The following is a 15,912-nucleotide window of genomic DNA, read 5'->3' as shown; positions in this document are numbered from 1 at the left end:
GTCAGATCCACACCCCCCACCAACCCAACCTCCACTCCCGGCACCTTCCCCTGCAACCGCAGGAGGTGCAAGACTTGCGCCCACACCTCCCCCCTCACCTCCCTCCAAGGCCCAAAAGGAAACTTCCATATCCGCCACAGATTCACCTGCACCTCCACACATATCATCTATTGCATCCTTTGCACCCGATGTGGCCTCCTCTATATTGGGGAGACAGGCCGCCTACTTGCGGAGCGTTTCAGAGAACACCTCTGGGACACCCGGACCAACCAACCCAACCACCCTGTAGCTCAACATTTCAATTCCCCCTCCCACTCCACCAAGGATATGCAGGTCGTTGGACTCCTCCATCGTCAGACCACAGCGAAACGACGGTTGGAGGAAGAATGCCTCATCTTCCGGCTAGGAACCCTCCAACCACAAGGGATGAACTCGGATTTCACCAGTTTCCTCATTTCCCCTCCCCCCAGCCTGTCTCAGTCAAATCTATCAAATTCAGCACCGCCTTCCTAACCTGCAATCTTCTTCCCGACCTCTCCGCCCCCACCCCAGTCTGACCTATCACCCTCACCTTGACCTCTTTCCACCTATCACATTTCCGACGCCCCTCCCCCAAGTCCCTCCTCCCTATCTTTTATCTTAGCCTGCTGGACCAACTTCCCTCATTCCTGAAGAAGGGCTAATGCCCGAAACGTCGATTCTCCTGTTCCCTAGATGCTGCCTGACCTGCTGCGCTTTTCCAGCAACACATTTCCATCTCTGATCTCCAGCATCTGCAGACCTCACTTTCTCCAACACGGATTATATTCCTACCTGATTGTCCAGCCAATCTCCTCCGGAAACAATATAATCCTCTGTGTCCAATGTTTCATCTGTGAGTGGGATTTCTGGATAATAATATTCATCTCCGTAGATATCATAATAACCTGTCACCGATGATGGATATGCCTCCTCAGTTATGGTTTTTGGGAGGGTGGTTGTTGGTTCCTCATAGAAATCCTCCCCTTCAGTTTGGCTCTCCTGAAACATGGAGCAAAAACATGAAACAATAACCAAACAACTGCAGCAGCTGGACATCAGAAATCAAATCGAAAATTGCTGGCAAAACTCAGCAGGTCTGGCAACAGCTGGGGAGAGAAATCAAGTGAAGCTTTTGACACATCTTCAGAAGTGATGGCAGCTGGGTAAAGGTTGGAATTCAGATTGACAATAGGGCGCAGCTTGGGAAAGATGCAAACAACAGCAGGAGCGCAAGCACACAGGCTCACCGAAATGTAGTTGGACACTGGTATCTCTGCCCCAGTATCTCATGCCCCAGTATTGCACTGCCCCAGTATCTCAGAGCCCCAGTATCTCAGAGCCCCAGTATCACACTGCCCAGTATCTCACTGCCCCAGTGTCTCACTGCCCCAGTGTCTCACTGCCCAGTATCTCACTGCCTCAGTATCTCACTGCCCCAGTATCTCAGAGCCCCAGTATCACACTGCCCAGTATCTCACTGCCCCAGTGTCTCAGAGCCCCAGTGTCTCACTGCCCAGTATCTCACTGCCCCAGTGTCTCAGTGCCCCAGTGTCTCACTGCCCAGTATCTCACTGCCCCAGTGTCTCACTGCCCCAGTGTCTCACTGCCCAGTATCTCACTGCCTCAGTATCTCACTGCCCCAGTATCACACTGCCCCAGTATCACATTGCCCCAGTATCTCACTGCCCCAGTATCTCACTGCCCCAGTATCTCACTGCCCCAGTATCTTCAGTGTTCCAGTGTCTCACTGCCCCAGTATCTCAGTGTCCGAGTATCTCAGTGCCCCAGTATCTTCAGTGTTCCAGTGTCTCACTGCCCCAGTATCTCAGTGTCCGAGTATCTCAGTGCCCGAGCATTATAGTGCATCAATATCTCACTGCCCAGTATTTCAGTGCCTCAGTATCTTAATGCCCCAGTATCTCAGTGCCCCAATATCTCACTGACCCAGTATCTCAGTGTCACAGTATCATAGTGCCCCAGTATCAGACTGCACGTGTATCACACTGCCCGAGTGTGACAGTGCTCCAGTATCTCAGTGTCGAAGTATCTCAGTGCCCCAGTATCTCAGTGCCCCAGTATCCCAGTGCCCCAGTAGCTCAGAGCCCCAGTATCACACTGCACCAGGTTCTCAGTGCCCCAGTATCACACTGCCCCAGTATCTCACAGTGCCCCAGTATCTAACTGGCCCAGTATCACACTTCCCCAGTATCTCACTGCCCCAGTATCTAACTGCCCCAGTATCTCAGTGCCCCAGTAACTCACTGCCCCAATATCACACTGCCCCAGTTTCTCAGTGCTCCAGTATCACACTGCCCCAGTATCACACTGCCCCAGTATCACACTGCCCCAGTATCTCATTGCACCAGTATCACACTGCCCCAGTATCACACTGCCCCAGTATCTCAGAGCCCCAGTATCACACTGCCCCAGTATCTCACTGCCCTAGTATCTCAGTGCCCCAGTATCGCACTGCCCCGGTATCTCACTGCCCCAGTGTCTAACTGCCCCAGTATCACAGTGCCCCAGTATCATACTGCCTGAGTATCACACTGTTCCAGTATATCACTGCCCCAGTATATCACTGCCCCAATATCTCAGTGCCCCAGTATTACACTGCCCGAGTATCACACTGCCCCAGTATATCACTGCCCCAGTATCTCAATGCCCCAGAACGTTAATGTTCCAGTATCACACTGCCCCAGTATCGCAGTGTGCCAGTATCTGTGTCCCAGTATCTCATTGCCACAGTATAACAGTGTCCCAGTATCACACTGCCCCAGTATCTCAGTGCCCCAGTATCACACTGCCCCAGTATATCAGTGCCCTAGTATCACATGCCCCAGTATCACACTGCCCCAGTATCACACTGCCCCAGCATCTCAGTGCCCTAGTATCACATGCCCCAGTATCACAGAGTGTCAGTACCACAGTGCCCCAGTATCACAGTGCACCAGTATCACAGTGTCGCAGTATCTCAGTGCCCCAGAATCTCACTGCCCCAGAATCTCACTGCCCCAGAACGTTAATGTTCTAGTATCACACTGCCCCAGTATCGCAGTGTGCCAGTATCTGTGTCCCAGTATCTCATTGCCACAGTATAACTGTGCCCCAGTATCACACTGCCCCAGTATCTCACTGCACCAGTATCACACTGCCCCAGTATCACACTGCCCCAGTATCTCAGAGCCCCAGTATCACACTGCCCCAGTATCTCACTGCCCTAGTATCTCAGTGCCCCAGTATCGCACTGCCCCGGTATCTCACTGCCCCAGTGTCTAACTGCCCCAGTATCACACTGCCCCAGTATCACACTGCCCCAGTATATCACTGCCCCAGTATATCACTGCCCAAGTATCTCACTGCCCCAGTATCTCAATGCCCCAGAACGTTAATGTTCCAGTATCACACTGCCCCAGTATCTCAGTGCCCCAGTATCTCAGTGCCCCAGTATATCAGTGCCCTAGTATCACATGCCCCAGTATCACACTGCCCCAGTATCACACTGCCCCAGTATCACACTGCCCCAGCATCTCAGTGCCCTAGTATCACATGCCCCAGTATCACAGAGTGTCAGTACCACAGTGCCCCAGTATCACAGTGCACCAGTATCACAGTGTCGCAGTATCTCAGTGCCCCAGTATCTCACTGCCCCAGAATCTCACTGCCCCAGTAACACAGTGCCCCAGTATCACAATGCCTCGGTATCTCACTGCCCAGTATCTCACCGCCTCAGTATCGTAGCGCACCAGTATCTCAGTGTCCCAGTGTCTCACTGCCACAGTATAACAGTGCCCCAGTATCAGACTGCCCCATTATCTCACCGCCCCAGTATCTCAGTGCCACAGTATCTCACTGCCCCTGTATCTCAGTGCTTCAAAATTACACTACCGCAATATCTCAGTGTCCCAGTATCTCAGTATCCCAGTCTCTCAGTGTCTCAGTATCTCAGTGCCCCATTATCTCAGTGTCCCAGTATCTGAGTGTGAAAATAGATAAGTCCTCTGGGCTGGATGGGATTTATCCCAGGATCCTCTGGGAAGCCAGGGAGGAGATTGCCGAGCCTTTGGCATTGATCTTTAAATCATCATTGTCTACAGGAATAGTGCCAGAAGACTGGAGGATAGCAAATGTGGTTCCCCTGTTCAAGAACGGGAGTAGAGACAACCCTGGTAATTATAGACCAGTGAGCCTTACTTCAGTTGTTGGTAAAGTGTTGGAAAAGGTTATAAGAGATAGGATTTATAATCATCCAGAAAAGAATAATTTGATTAGGGATAGTCAGCACGGTTTTGGGAAGGGCAGGTCGTGCCTCACAAACCTTATTGAGTTCTTTGAGAAGGTGACCAAACAGATAGATGAGAGTAAACTGGTTGATGTGGTGTATATGGATTTCAGCAGGGCGTTCGATAAGGTTCCCCACAGTAGGCTATTGTACAAAATGGGGAGGAATGGGATTGTGAGAGACATAGCAGTTTGGATCAGTAATTGGCTTGCTGCAAGAAGACAGAGGGTGTTGGTTGATGGGAAATGTTCATCCTGGAGTCCAGTTACTAGTGGTGTACCGCAAGGGTCAGTGTTAGGTCCACTGCTGTTCATCATTCTTCTAAACGACTTGGATGAGGGTGTAGAAGGGTGGGTTCGTAAATTTACAGACGACACTAAGGTCAGTGGAGTTGTGGATAGTGATGAAGGAGTTGTAGGTTACGGAGAGACATAGATAAGCTGCAGAGCTGGGCTGAGAGGTGGCAAATGGAGTTTAATGCGGACAAGTGTGAGGTGATTCACTTTGGTCGGAGTAACTGAAATGCAAAGCACTGGGCTAATGGTAAGATTCTTAGTAGTGTAGCTGAGCAGAGAGATCTCGGTGCCCAGGTACACAGATCCTTGAAAGTTGCCACCCAGATTGACAGGGTTGTTAAGAAGGCATACAGTGTTTTAGCTTTTATTAATAGAGGGATCGAGTTCCGGAACCATGAGGTTATGCTACAGCTGTACAAAACTCTGGTGCAGCCGCAGTTGGAATATTGTGTACAGTTCTGGTCACCACATTATAAGAATGATGTGGAAGCTTTGGAAAGGGTGCAGAGGAGATTTACTAGGATGTTGCCTGGTATGGAGGGAAGGCCTTATGAGGAAAGGCTGAAGGAGAAGAAGGTTGAGAGGTGACTTAATAGAGACATATAAGATAATCAGAGGGTTAGATAGGGTGGACAGGGAGATCCTTTTTCCAAGTATGGGGACAGTGAGCATGAGGGGGCATAGCTTTAAACTGAGGGGTGATAGATATAGGACAGATGTCAGAGGTAGTTCCTTTACTCAGACAGTAGTAAGGGTATGGAATGCTTTGCCTGCAACGGTAGTAGATTCACCAACTTTAAGTACATTTAAGTCGTCATTGGACAGGCATATGGACGTACATGGAATAGTGTAGGATAGATGGGCTTCAGATTGGTATGACAGGTCGGCACAACATTGAGGGCCGAAGGGTCTGTACTGCGGTGTAATGTTCTATGTTCACTGGCCCAGTATTTTTGAGTCCCAGTATCTCACTGCCCTGGTATCTCACTACGCCAGTATCACAGTGCACAAGGAACACAGTGCCCCAGGATCACAGTGCCCCAGGATCACAGTGCCCAGTATCACACTGCCCCAGTATCTCACTGCCCCAGTATCACACTGCCCCAGTATCACACTGCCCCAGTATCTCACTGCCCTAGTATCACACTGCCCCAGTATCTCACTGCCCCAGTATCACACTGCCCCAGTATCTCACTGCCACAGTATCTTGGTGCCCCAGTATCTCAGTGCCCCAGTATCTCAGTGCCCCAGCATCTCAGTGCCCCAGCATCTCAGTAGCCCAGTATCACACTGTCCCAGTACCACATAGTCCGTATCACAGTGCCCAGTATCACTGTGCCCCAGGATCTCAGTGCCTCAGTATCACACTGCACCAGTACCTCACTGCCCTAGTATCTCAGTGCCCCAGTATCTCACCGCCTCAGTATCTCAGTGCCCCAGTATCTCACTGCCCAAGTATCACACTGCCCCAGTATCACATAGTCCGTATCACAGTGCACCAGTATCACAGTGCCCCAGGATCACAGTGTCCCAGTATCACACTGCACCAGTATCTCAGTGGCCCAGTATCACACTGCACCAGTATCTCACTGCCCCAGTATCTCACTGCCCCAGTGTCTCACTGTCACAGTATCACACTGCCCCAGTATCACAGTGCCCCAGTATCACACTGCACCAGTATGTCAGTGCCCCAGTATCACACTGCCCCAGTATCTCAGTGTCCGAATATCACAGTGCCCCGGTATCACACTGCCCCAGAATCACACTGCACCAGTATCTCAGTGCCCCAGAATCAAACTGCCCCAGTACCACAATGCCCCAGTATCTCACTACCCCAGTATCACACTGTCCCGATATCTCAGTGCTCCGGTATCACACTGCCCCAGTATCACACTGCCCCAGTATCTCAGTTCTCCAGTATCACATGGCCCCAGTATCACACTGCTCAAGTATCTCACTGCCCCAGTATCTCACCGTCACAGTATCACACTGCCCCAGTATCATAGTGCCCCAGTATCACACTGTCCCAGTGTCACACTGCCCCAGTATCTTGGTGCCCCAATAACTCAGTGCCCCAGTATCTCACTGCCCCAGTATCACACTGCTCCAGCATCTCAGTGCCCCAGCATCTCAGTAGCCCAGTATCACACTGCCCCAGTATCACATAGTCCGTATCACAGTGCCCAGTATCACAGTGCCCCAGTATCTCAGTGCCCCGCTATCTCAGTGCCCTGGTATCTCAATGCCCCAGTATCTCACTGCTCCAGTATATCATGGCCCCAATACCTTGGTACCCCAGTATCCTACTGCCCCAATACCTCAATTTCCCAGGGTCACATTGCCCCAGTACCTCACTGCCCCAGTATCTCAATGCCCCAGTATATCACTGCCCCAGTATCTCACTGCCCCAGTACCACATTGCCCCAGTATCTCAGTTCCCCAGTATCTCACTGCCCCAGTATCACACTGCCCCAGTATCATACTGCCCCAGTACCACATTGCCCCAGTATCTCAATGCCCCAATACCTCAGTGCCCCAGGATCACAGTGCCCAAGTATCTCAGTGCCCCATTATCACACTGCCCCAGTATCATACTGCCCCAGTACCACATTGCCCCAGTATCTCAATGCCCCAATACCTCAGTGCCCCAGGATCACAGTGCCCAAGTATCTCAGTGCCCCAGTATCACACAGCACCAGTATCACACTGCCCCAGTACCACATTGCCCCAATATCTTAGTGGCCCAGTATCACACTGCACCAGTATCTCACTGCCCCAGTATCACACTGCCCCAGTGTCTCACTGCCGCAGTATCACACTGCCCCAGTATCACACTGCCCCAGTATCTCACTACCGCAGTATCACACTGCCCCAGTATCTCACTGCCCCAGTATCTCAGTGCCCCAGTATCTCAGTGCACCAGTATCACACTGCACCAGACTCTCAGTGGCCCAGGATCACAGCGCCCCAGGATCACACTGCACCAGTATATCACTGCCTTGGTATCTCACTGCCCCAGTATCTCAGTGCCCCAGTGCTCCAGTGCCCCAGTATCTCAGTTCTCCAGTATCACATGGCCCCAGTATCACACTGCTCAAGTATCTCACTGCCCCAGTATCTCACCGTCACAGTATCACACTGCCCCAGTATCATAGTGCCCCAGTATCACACTGTCCCAGTGTCACACTGCCCCAGTATCTTGGTGCCCCAGTATCTGAGTGCCCCAGTATCTCAGTGCCCCAATAACTCAGTGCCCCAGTATCTCACTGCCCCAGTATCACACTGCCCCAGCATCTCAGTGCCCCAGCATCTCAGTAGCCCAGTATCACACTGCACCAGTATCACATAGTCCGTATCACAGTGCCCCAGGATCACAGTGCCCCAGTTTCACACTCCATCAGTATCTCAGTGGCCCAGTATTACACTGCACCAGTATCTCACTGCCCCAGTGTCTCACTGTCACAGTATCACACTGCCCCAGTATCACAGTGCCCCAGTATCACACTGCACCAGTATCGCACTGCCCCAGTATCGCACTGCGCCAGTATCACAGTGCCCCAGTATCTCGGTGTCCCAATATCACAGTGCACCGGTATCACACTGCTCCGGTATCACACTGCCCCAGTATCTCAGTGCCCCAGTATCTCAATGCCCCAGTACCTCAGTGCCCCAGGATTGCAGTGCCTCAGTATCACACTGCACCAGTATCTCAGTCCCCCAGTATCACACTGCCCCAGTACCTCAGTGCCCCAGTATCACACTGCCCCAGTATCTCACTGCCCCAGTATCTCAGTCCCCCAGTATCACACTGCCCCAGTATCACAGTGCACAGTGCACTGCTGGGCCACTGAGATACTGGGCCACTGAAATACTGGTGCACTGTGATACTTGGGCACTGTGATCCTGGGACACTGAGGTATTGGGGCTGTGTGGTACTGGGGCAGTGTGGTACCGGGGCAGTGGGATACTGGGGCAGTGTGATCCTGGGGCAGTGAGATTCTGGTGCAGTGTCCTGCTGGGCCACTGAGATACAGGGGCACTGTGATACTTGGGCACTGTGATCCTGGGGCACTGAGGTACTGCACCAGTATCTCAGTACTGCAGTATCTCAGTGCCCCAGTATCACACTGCCCCAGTATCACACTGTCCCGGTATCTCAGTGCTCCGGTATCAAACTGCCCCAGTATCACAATGCCCAAGTATCTCAGTTCCCCAGTATCACAAATGCCCCAGTATCACACTGCCCCAGTATCACATTGCCCCAGTCCTACACTGCCCCCGTATCACACTGCCCCAATACCTCAGTGCCCCAGTATCTCAGTGGCCCAGCAGGACACTGCACCAGAATCTCACTGCCCCAGTAACACACTGCCCCAGTACCACACTGCCCCAATACCTCAGTGCCCCAGGATCACCGTGCCCAAGTATCACAGTGCACCAGTATCTCAGTGGCCCAGTATCTCAGTGGCCCAGCAGGACACTGCACCAGAATCTCACTGCCCCAGGATCACACTGCCCCAGGATCACACTGCCCCAGTATCACACTGCCCCAGTACCACACTGCCCCAGTATCTCACTGCCCTAGTATCTTGGTGCCCCAGTATCTCAGTGCCCCAATATCGCAGTGCCCCAGTATCTCAGTGCCCCAGTATCTCAGTGCCCCAGCATCTCAGTGCCCCAGCATCTCAGTAGCCCAGTATCACACTGTCCCAGTACCACATAGTCCGTATCACAGTGCCCAGTATCACTGTGCCCCAGGATCTCAGTGCCTCAGTATCACACTGCACCAGTATCTCACTGCCCTAGTATCTCAGTGCCCCAGTATCTCACCGCCTCAGTATCTCAGTGCCCCAGTATCTCACTGCCCAAGTATCACACTGCCCCAGAATCACATAGTCCGTATCACAGTGCACCAGTATCACAGTGCCCCAGGATCACAGTGTCCCAGTATCACACTGCACCAGTATCTCAGTGGCCCAGTATCACACTGCACCAGTATCTCACTGCCCCAGTGTCTCACTGTCACAGTATCACACTGCCCCAGTATCACAGTGCCCCAGTATCACACTGCACCAGTATGTCAGTGCCCCAGTATCACACTGCCCCAGTATCTCAGAGTCCCAATATCGCAGTGCCCCGTATATCACACAGCCCCAGAATCACACTGCACCAGTATCTCAGTGCCCCAGAATCAAACTGCCCCAGTATCACAATGCCCCAGTATCTCACTACCCCAGTATCACACTGTCCCGATATCTCAGTGCTCCGGTATCACACTGCCCCAGTATCACACTGCTCCAGTATCTCACTGCCCCAGTATCTCAGTTCTCCAGTATCACATGGCCCCAGTATCACACTGCTCAAGTATCTCACTGCCCCAGTATCTCACTGTCACAGTATCACACTGCCCCAGTATCATAGTGCCCCAGTATCACACTGTCCCAGTGTCACACTGCCCCAGTATCACACTGCCCCAGGATCTCAGTGCCCCAGCATCTCAGTAGCCCAGTATCACACTGCCCCAGTATCACATAGTCCGTATCACAGTGCCCCAGTATCTCAGTGCCCCGCTATCTCAGTGCCCTGGTATCTCAATGCCCCAGTATCTCACTGCTCCAGTATATCATGGCCCCAATACCTTGGTACCCCAGTATCCTACTGCCCCAATACCTCAATTTCCCAGGGTCACATTGCCCCAGTACCTCACTGCCCCAGTATATCACTGCCCCAGTATCTCACTGCCCCAGTATCTCACTGCCCCAGTACCACATTGCCCCAGTATCTCAGTTCCCCAGTATCTCACTGCCCCAGTATCACACTGCCCCAGTATCATACTGCCCCAGTACCACATTGCCCCAGTATCTCAATGCCCCAATACCTCAGTGCCCCAGGATCACAGTGCCCAAGTATCTCAGTGCCGCAGTATCACACTGCCCCAGTATCACACTGCCCCAGTATCTCACTGCCGCAGTATCACACTGCCCCAGTATCTCACTGCCCCAGTATCTCAATGCCCAAATACCTCAGTGCCCCAGGATCACAGTGCCCAAGTATCTCAGTGCCCCAGTATCACACAGCACCAGTATTACACTGCCCCAGTACCACATTGCCCCAATATCTTAGTGGCCCAGGATCACACTGCACCAGTATCTCACTGCACCAGTATCTCTGCGCTCCAGTATCACACAGCCCCAGGATCTCACTGCCCCAGTATCACACTGCCCCAGTATCTCACTGCCGCAGTATCACACTGCCCCAGTATCACACTGCCCCAGTATCTCACTGCCCCAGTATCTCACTGCCCCAGTATCTCAGTGCACCAGTATCACACTGCACCAGACTCTCAGTGCCCCAGGATCACAGTGCCCCAGGATCACAGTGGCCCAATAACACACTGCACCAGTATATCACTGCCTTGGTATCTCACTGCCCCAGTATCACACTGCACCAATATCACACAGCACCAGTATCTCAGTGGCCCAGGATCACACTGCACCAGTATCTCACTGCACCAGACTCGCAGTGCCCCAGGATCACATTGCCCCAGGATCACACTGCACCAGTATATCACTGCCTTGATATCTCACTGCCCCAGTATCACACTGCCTCAGTATCTCAGTGCCCCAGTATCTCAGTGCCCCAGTGCTCCAGTGCCCCAGTATCTCAGTGCCCCAGTATCTCACTGCCCCAGTATCACACTGCCCCAGCATCTCACTGCCCAAGCATCTCAGTAGCCCAGTATCACACTGCTCCAGTATCACATAGTCCGTATCACAGTGCCCCAGGATCACAGTGCCCCTGTTTCACACTCCATCAGTATCTCAGTGGCCCAGTATTACACTGCACCAGTATCTCACTGCACCAGTATCTCAGTCCCCCAGAATCACAGTGCCCCAGTATCACAGTGCCCCAGTATCTCAGTGCCCCAGTATCTCAGTGCACCAGTATGACACTGCCCCAGTATCTTACTGCCCCAGTGTCTCACTGTCACAGTATCACACTCCCCCAGTATCACACTGCCCCAGTATCACACTGCACCAGTATCGCAATGCCCCAGTATCGCATTGCGCCAGTATCACAGTGCCCCAGTATCGCACTGCCCCAGTATCTCGGTGTCCCAATATCACAGTGCCCCGGTATCACACTGCTCCGGTATCACACTGCCCCAGTATCTCAGTGCCCCAGTATCTCAGTGCCCCAGTATCTCAATGCCCCAGTACCTCAGTGCCCCAGGATCGCAGTCCCTCAGTATCACACTGCAACAGTATCTCAGTGGCCCAGTATCATACTGCACCAGTATTTCAGTGCCCCAGTATCTAAGTGTCCCAGTATCACACTGCCCTGGTATCTCAGTGTCCCAGTACCTCAATGCCCCAGTATCCCAGTGCCCCAGGATCACAGTGCCTCAGTATCACACTGCACCAGTATCTCAGTGGCCCAGTATCACACTGTACCAGTACCTCAGAGCCCCAGTATCTCAGAGCCCCAGTATCACAGTGCACCAGTATCGCACTGCCCCAGTATCACAGTGCCCTAGTATTACACTGCCCCAGTATCACACTGCACCAGTATCTCACTGCCCCAGTATCACACTGCCCCAGTACCACACTGCCCCCGTATCACAATGCCCCAGTATCTCAGTGCCCCAGTATCACACTGCCCCAGTATCTCAGTGCCCCAGTACCACACTGCCCCTGTATCACAATGCCCCAGTATCTCAGTGCCCCAGTATCACACTGCCCCAGTATCTCCGTGCCCCAGTACCACACTGCCCCAGTACCACACTGCCCCAATACCTCAGTGCCCCAGGATCACAGTGCCCAAGTATCACAGTGCACCAGTATCTCAGTGGCCCAGCAGGACACTGCACCAGAATCTCACTGCCCCATTATCACACTGCCTCAGTATCTCACTGCCCCAGTATCACACTGCAACAGTATCACACTGTCCCAGTGCCTCAGTGCCCCAGGATCACACTGCACCAGTACCTCAATGCCCCAGTACCTCAGTGCCCCAGGATCGCAGTGCCTCAGTATCACAGTGCACCAGTATCTCAGTGGCCCAGCAGGACACTGCACCAGAATCTCACTGCCCCAGTATCACACTGCCCCAGTATCATACTGCCCCAGTACCACATTGCCCCAGTATCTCAATGCCCCAATACCTCAGTGCCCCAGGATCACAGTGCCCAAGTATCTCAGTGCCCCAATATCTTAGTGGCCCAGTATCACACTGCACCAGTATCTCACTGCCCCAGTATCACACTGCCCCAGTATCACACTGCCCCAGTATCTCACTACCGCAGTATCACACTGCCCCAGTATCTCACTGCCCCAGTATCTCAGTGCCCCAGTATCTCAGTGCACCAGTATCACACTGCACCAGACTCTCAGTGCCCCAGGATCACAGTGCCCCAGGATCACAGTGCCCCAGTAACACACTGCACCAGTATATCACTGCCTTGGTATCTCACTGCACCAGTATCTCACTGCACCAGTATCTCAGTGCCCCAGGATCACAGTGCACCAGTATCACACTGCCCCAGTATCTTACTGCCCCAGTGTCTCACTGTCACTGTATCACACTGCCCCAGTATCACAGTGCCCCAGTATCACACTGCACCAGTATCGCACTGCCCCAGTATCGCACTGCGCCAGTATCACAGTGCCCCAGTATCGCACTGCCCCAGTATCTCGGTGTCCCAATATCACAGTGCCCCGGTATCACACTGCTCCGGTATCACACTGCCCCAGTATCTCAGTGCCCCAGTATCTCAATGCCCCAGTACCTCAGTGCTCCAGGATCGCAGTCCCTCAGTATCACACTGCAACAGTATCTCAGTGGCCCAGTATCATATTGCACCAGTATTTCAGTGCCCCAGTATCTAAGTGCCCCAGTATCACACTGCCCTGGTATCTCAGTGTCCCGGTACCTCAATGCCCCAGTGTCCCAGTAATAGTCAGCATGGTTTTGTGAAGGGCAGGTCGTGCCTCACAAACCTTATTGAATTCTTTGAAAAGGTGACGAAGGAGGTTGATGAGGGGCAAGCGGTAGATGTGGTATATATGGATTTTAGTAAGGCGTTTGATAAGGTTCCCCATGGTAGGCTACTGCAGAAAATATGGAGATATGGCATTGAGGGTGAGTTGGAGGTTTGGATTAGGAATTGGCTGGATGGAAGAAGACAGAGGGTAGTAGTTGATGGCAAAGTTTCCTCATGGAGTGCCGTCACTAGCGGTGTTCCGCAAGGATCTGTTTTGGGACCATTGCTGTTTGTCATTTTTATAAATGACCTGGAAGAGGGGTTAGAAGGTTGGGTGAGCAAGTTTGCGGATGATACGAAAGTCGGAGGAGTTGTTGACAGTGAGGAAGGATGTGGCAGGTTACAGCAGGATATAGAGAAGCTGCAGAGCTGGGCAGAAAGGTGGCAAATGGAATTCAATGTAGCTAAGTGTGAGGTGATTCACTTTGGGAAGAATAACAAAAAGATGGGGTACTGGGCTAATGGTCGGATACTTGGTTGTGTGGAAGAGCAGAGGGATCTTGGTGTCCATGTACACAGATCTCTGAAAGTTGCCACCCAGGTAAATAGTGCGGTGAGGAAGGCATATGGCGTATTGGCTTTTATTGGTAGAGGAATTGAGTTCCGGAGTCCTGAGGTCATGATGCAGTTGTATAAGACTCTGGTGCGGCCGCATCTGGAATATTGTGTGCAGTTTTGGTCGCCATACTATAGGAAGGATGTGGAGGCACTGGAACGGGTGCAGAGGAGGTTTACCAGGATGTTGCCTGGTATGGAAGGAAGATCGTATGAGGAAAGACTGAGACACTTGGGGCTGTTTTCATTAGAGAAAAGAAGGTTTAGGGGTGACTTGATTGAGGTGTACAAGATGATTAGGGGGTTAGATAGGGTTGACAGTGTGAACCTTTTCCCGCGTATGGAGTCGGGTATTACAAGGGGGCATAGCTTTAAATTAAGGGGGGGTAGATATAGGACTGAAGTTAGGGGTAGGTTCTTCACTCAGCGAGTCGTAAGTTCATGGAATGCCCTGCCAGTAGCAGTGGTGGACTCTCCCTCTTTATGGGCATTTAAGCGGTCATTGGATAGGTATATGGAGGATAGTGGGTTAGTATAGGTTAGGTGGGCTTGGATCGGCGCAACATCGAGGGCCAAAGGGCCTGTACTGCGCTGTATTCTTCTATGTTCGATGTTCTACCTCAGTGCCCCAGTATCTCAGTGCCCCAGTATCACACTGCCCCAGTATCACAGTGCACCAGTATCGCACTGCCCCAGTATCACAGTGCCCTAGTATTACACTGCCCCAGTATCACACTGCACCAGTATATCAGTGCCCCAGTATCACACTGCCCCAGTATCTCAGTGCCCCAGTATCACACTGCCCCAGTACCACACTGCCCCTGTATCACACTGCACCAGTATCTCACTGCCCCAGTATCACACTGCCCCAGTGTCTCACTGCCGCAGTATCACAATGCCCCAGTATCTCAGTGCCCCAGTATCACACTGCCCCAGTATCTCAGTGCCCCAGTATCACCCTGCCCCAGTATCACACTGCCCCAGTACCACACTGCCCCCGTATCACAATGCCCCAGTATCTCAGTGCCCCAGTATCACACTGCCCCAGTATCTCAGTGCCCCAGGATCACAGTGCCCAAGTATCACAGTGCACCAGTATCTCAGTGGCCCAGCAGGACACTGCACCAGAATCTCACTGACCCATTATCACACTGCCCCAGTATCACACTGCAACAGTATCACACTGTCCCAGTGCCTCAGTGCCCCAGGATCACACTGCACCAGTACCTCAATGCCCCAGTACCTCAGTGCCCCAGGATCGCAGTGCCTCAGTATCACACTGCCCTGGTATCATACTGTCCCGGTATCTCAATGCCCCAGTATCTCAAGTGCCCCAGTGCCTCAGTGCCCCAGGATCACACTGCACCAGTATCTCAGTGGCCCAGTATCACACTGCCCCAGTATCTCGGTGTCCCAATATCACAGTGCCCCATTATCACACTGCCCCAGTATCTCACTGCGCCAGTATCACACTGCAACAGTATCACACTGTCACAGTGCCTCAGTGCCCCAGCATCACACTGCACCAGTATCTCAGTGGCCCAGTATCTCGGTGGCCCAGTATCACACTGCACCAGTATCTCACTGTCGCAGTATCTCAGTGGCCCAGTATCACACTGCACCAGTATCTCACTGCACCAGACTCGCAGTGCCCCAGGATCACAGTGCCCCAGTATCACACTGCACCAGTATATCACTGCCTTGGTATCTCACAG

At 52.6% G+C, this 15,912-nt stretch overlaps 1 protein-coding gene across 2 annotated transcripts in view; it reads right to left on the bottom strand.

Annotated features, from left to right (window-relative positions):
- col5a1 (procollagen, type V, alpha 1) overlaps window positions 1-15,912 on the bottom strand; it is a 653,133-nt gene that overhangs the window by 369,430 nt on the left and 267,791 nt on the right. For both annotated transcript variants that reach the window (XM_087998144.1, XM_087998143.1), the window contains exon 7: window positions 814-1,020. In XM_087998144.1, coding sequence (XP_087854270.1) covers window positions 814-1,020 — 207 coding nt within the window. The remainder of the gene's footprint in view (window positions 1-813; window positions 1,021-15,912) is intronic.

The sequence above is a fragment of the Chiloscyllium plagiosum genome, unplaced genomic scaffold (genome assembly GCF_037043375.1).
Source record: "Chiloscyllium plagiosum isolate Xiang-an unplaced genomic scaffold, Cpla_swu_hap1 HiC_scaffold_21, whole genome shotgun sequence".
Classification (NCBI taxonomy): domain Eukaryota; kingdom Metazoa; phylum Chordata; class Chondrichthyes; order Orectolobiformes; family Hemiscylliidae; genus Chiloscyllium; species Chiloscyllium plagiosum.
Note: the sequence above shows the minus strand (reverse complement) of the source record. Positions and strands in the feature narration are given on the sequence as shown.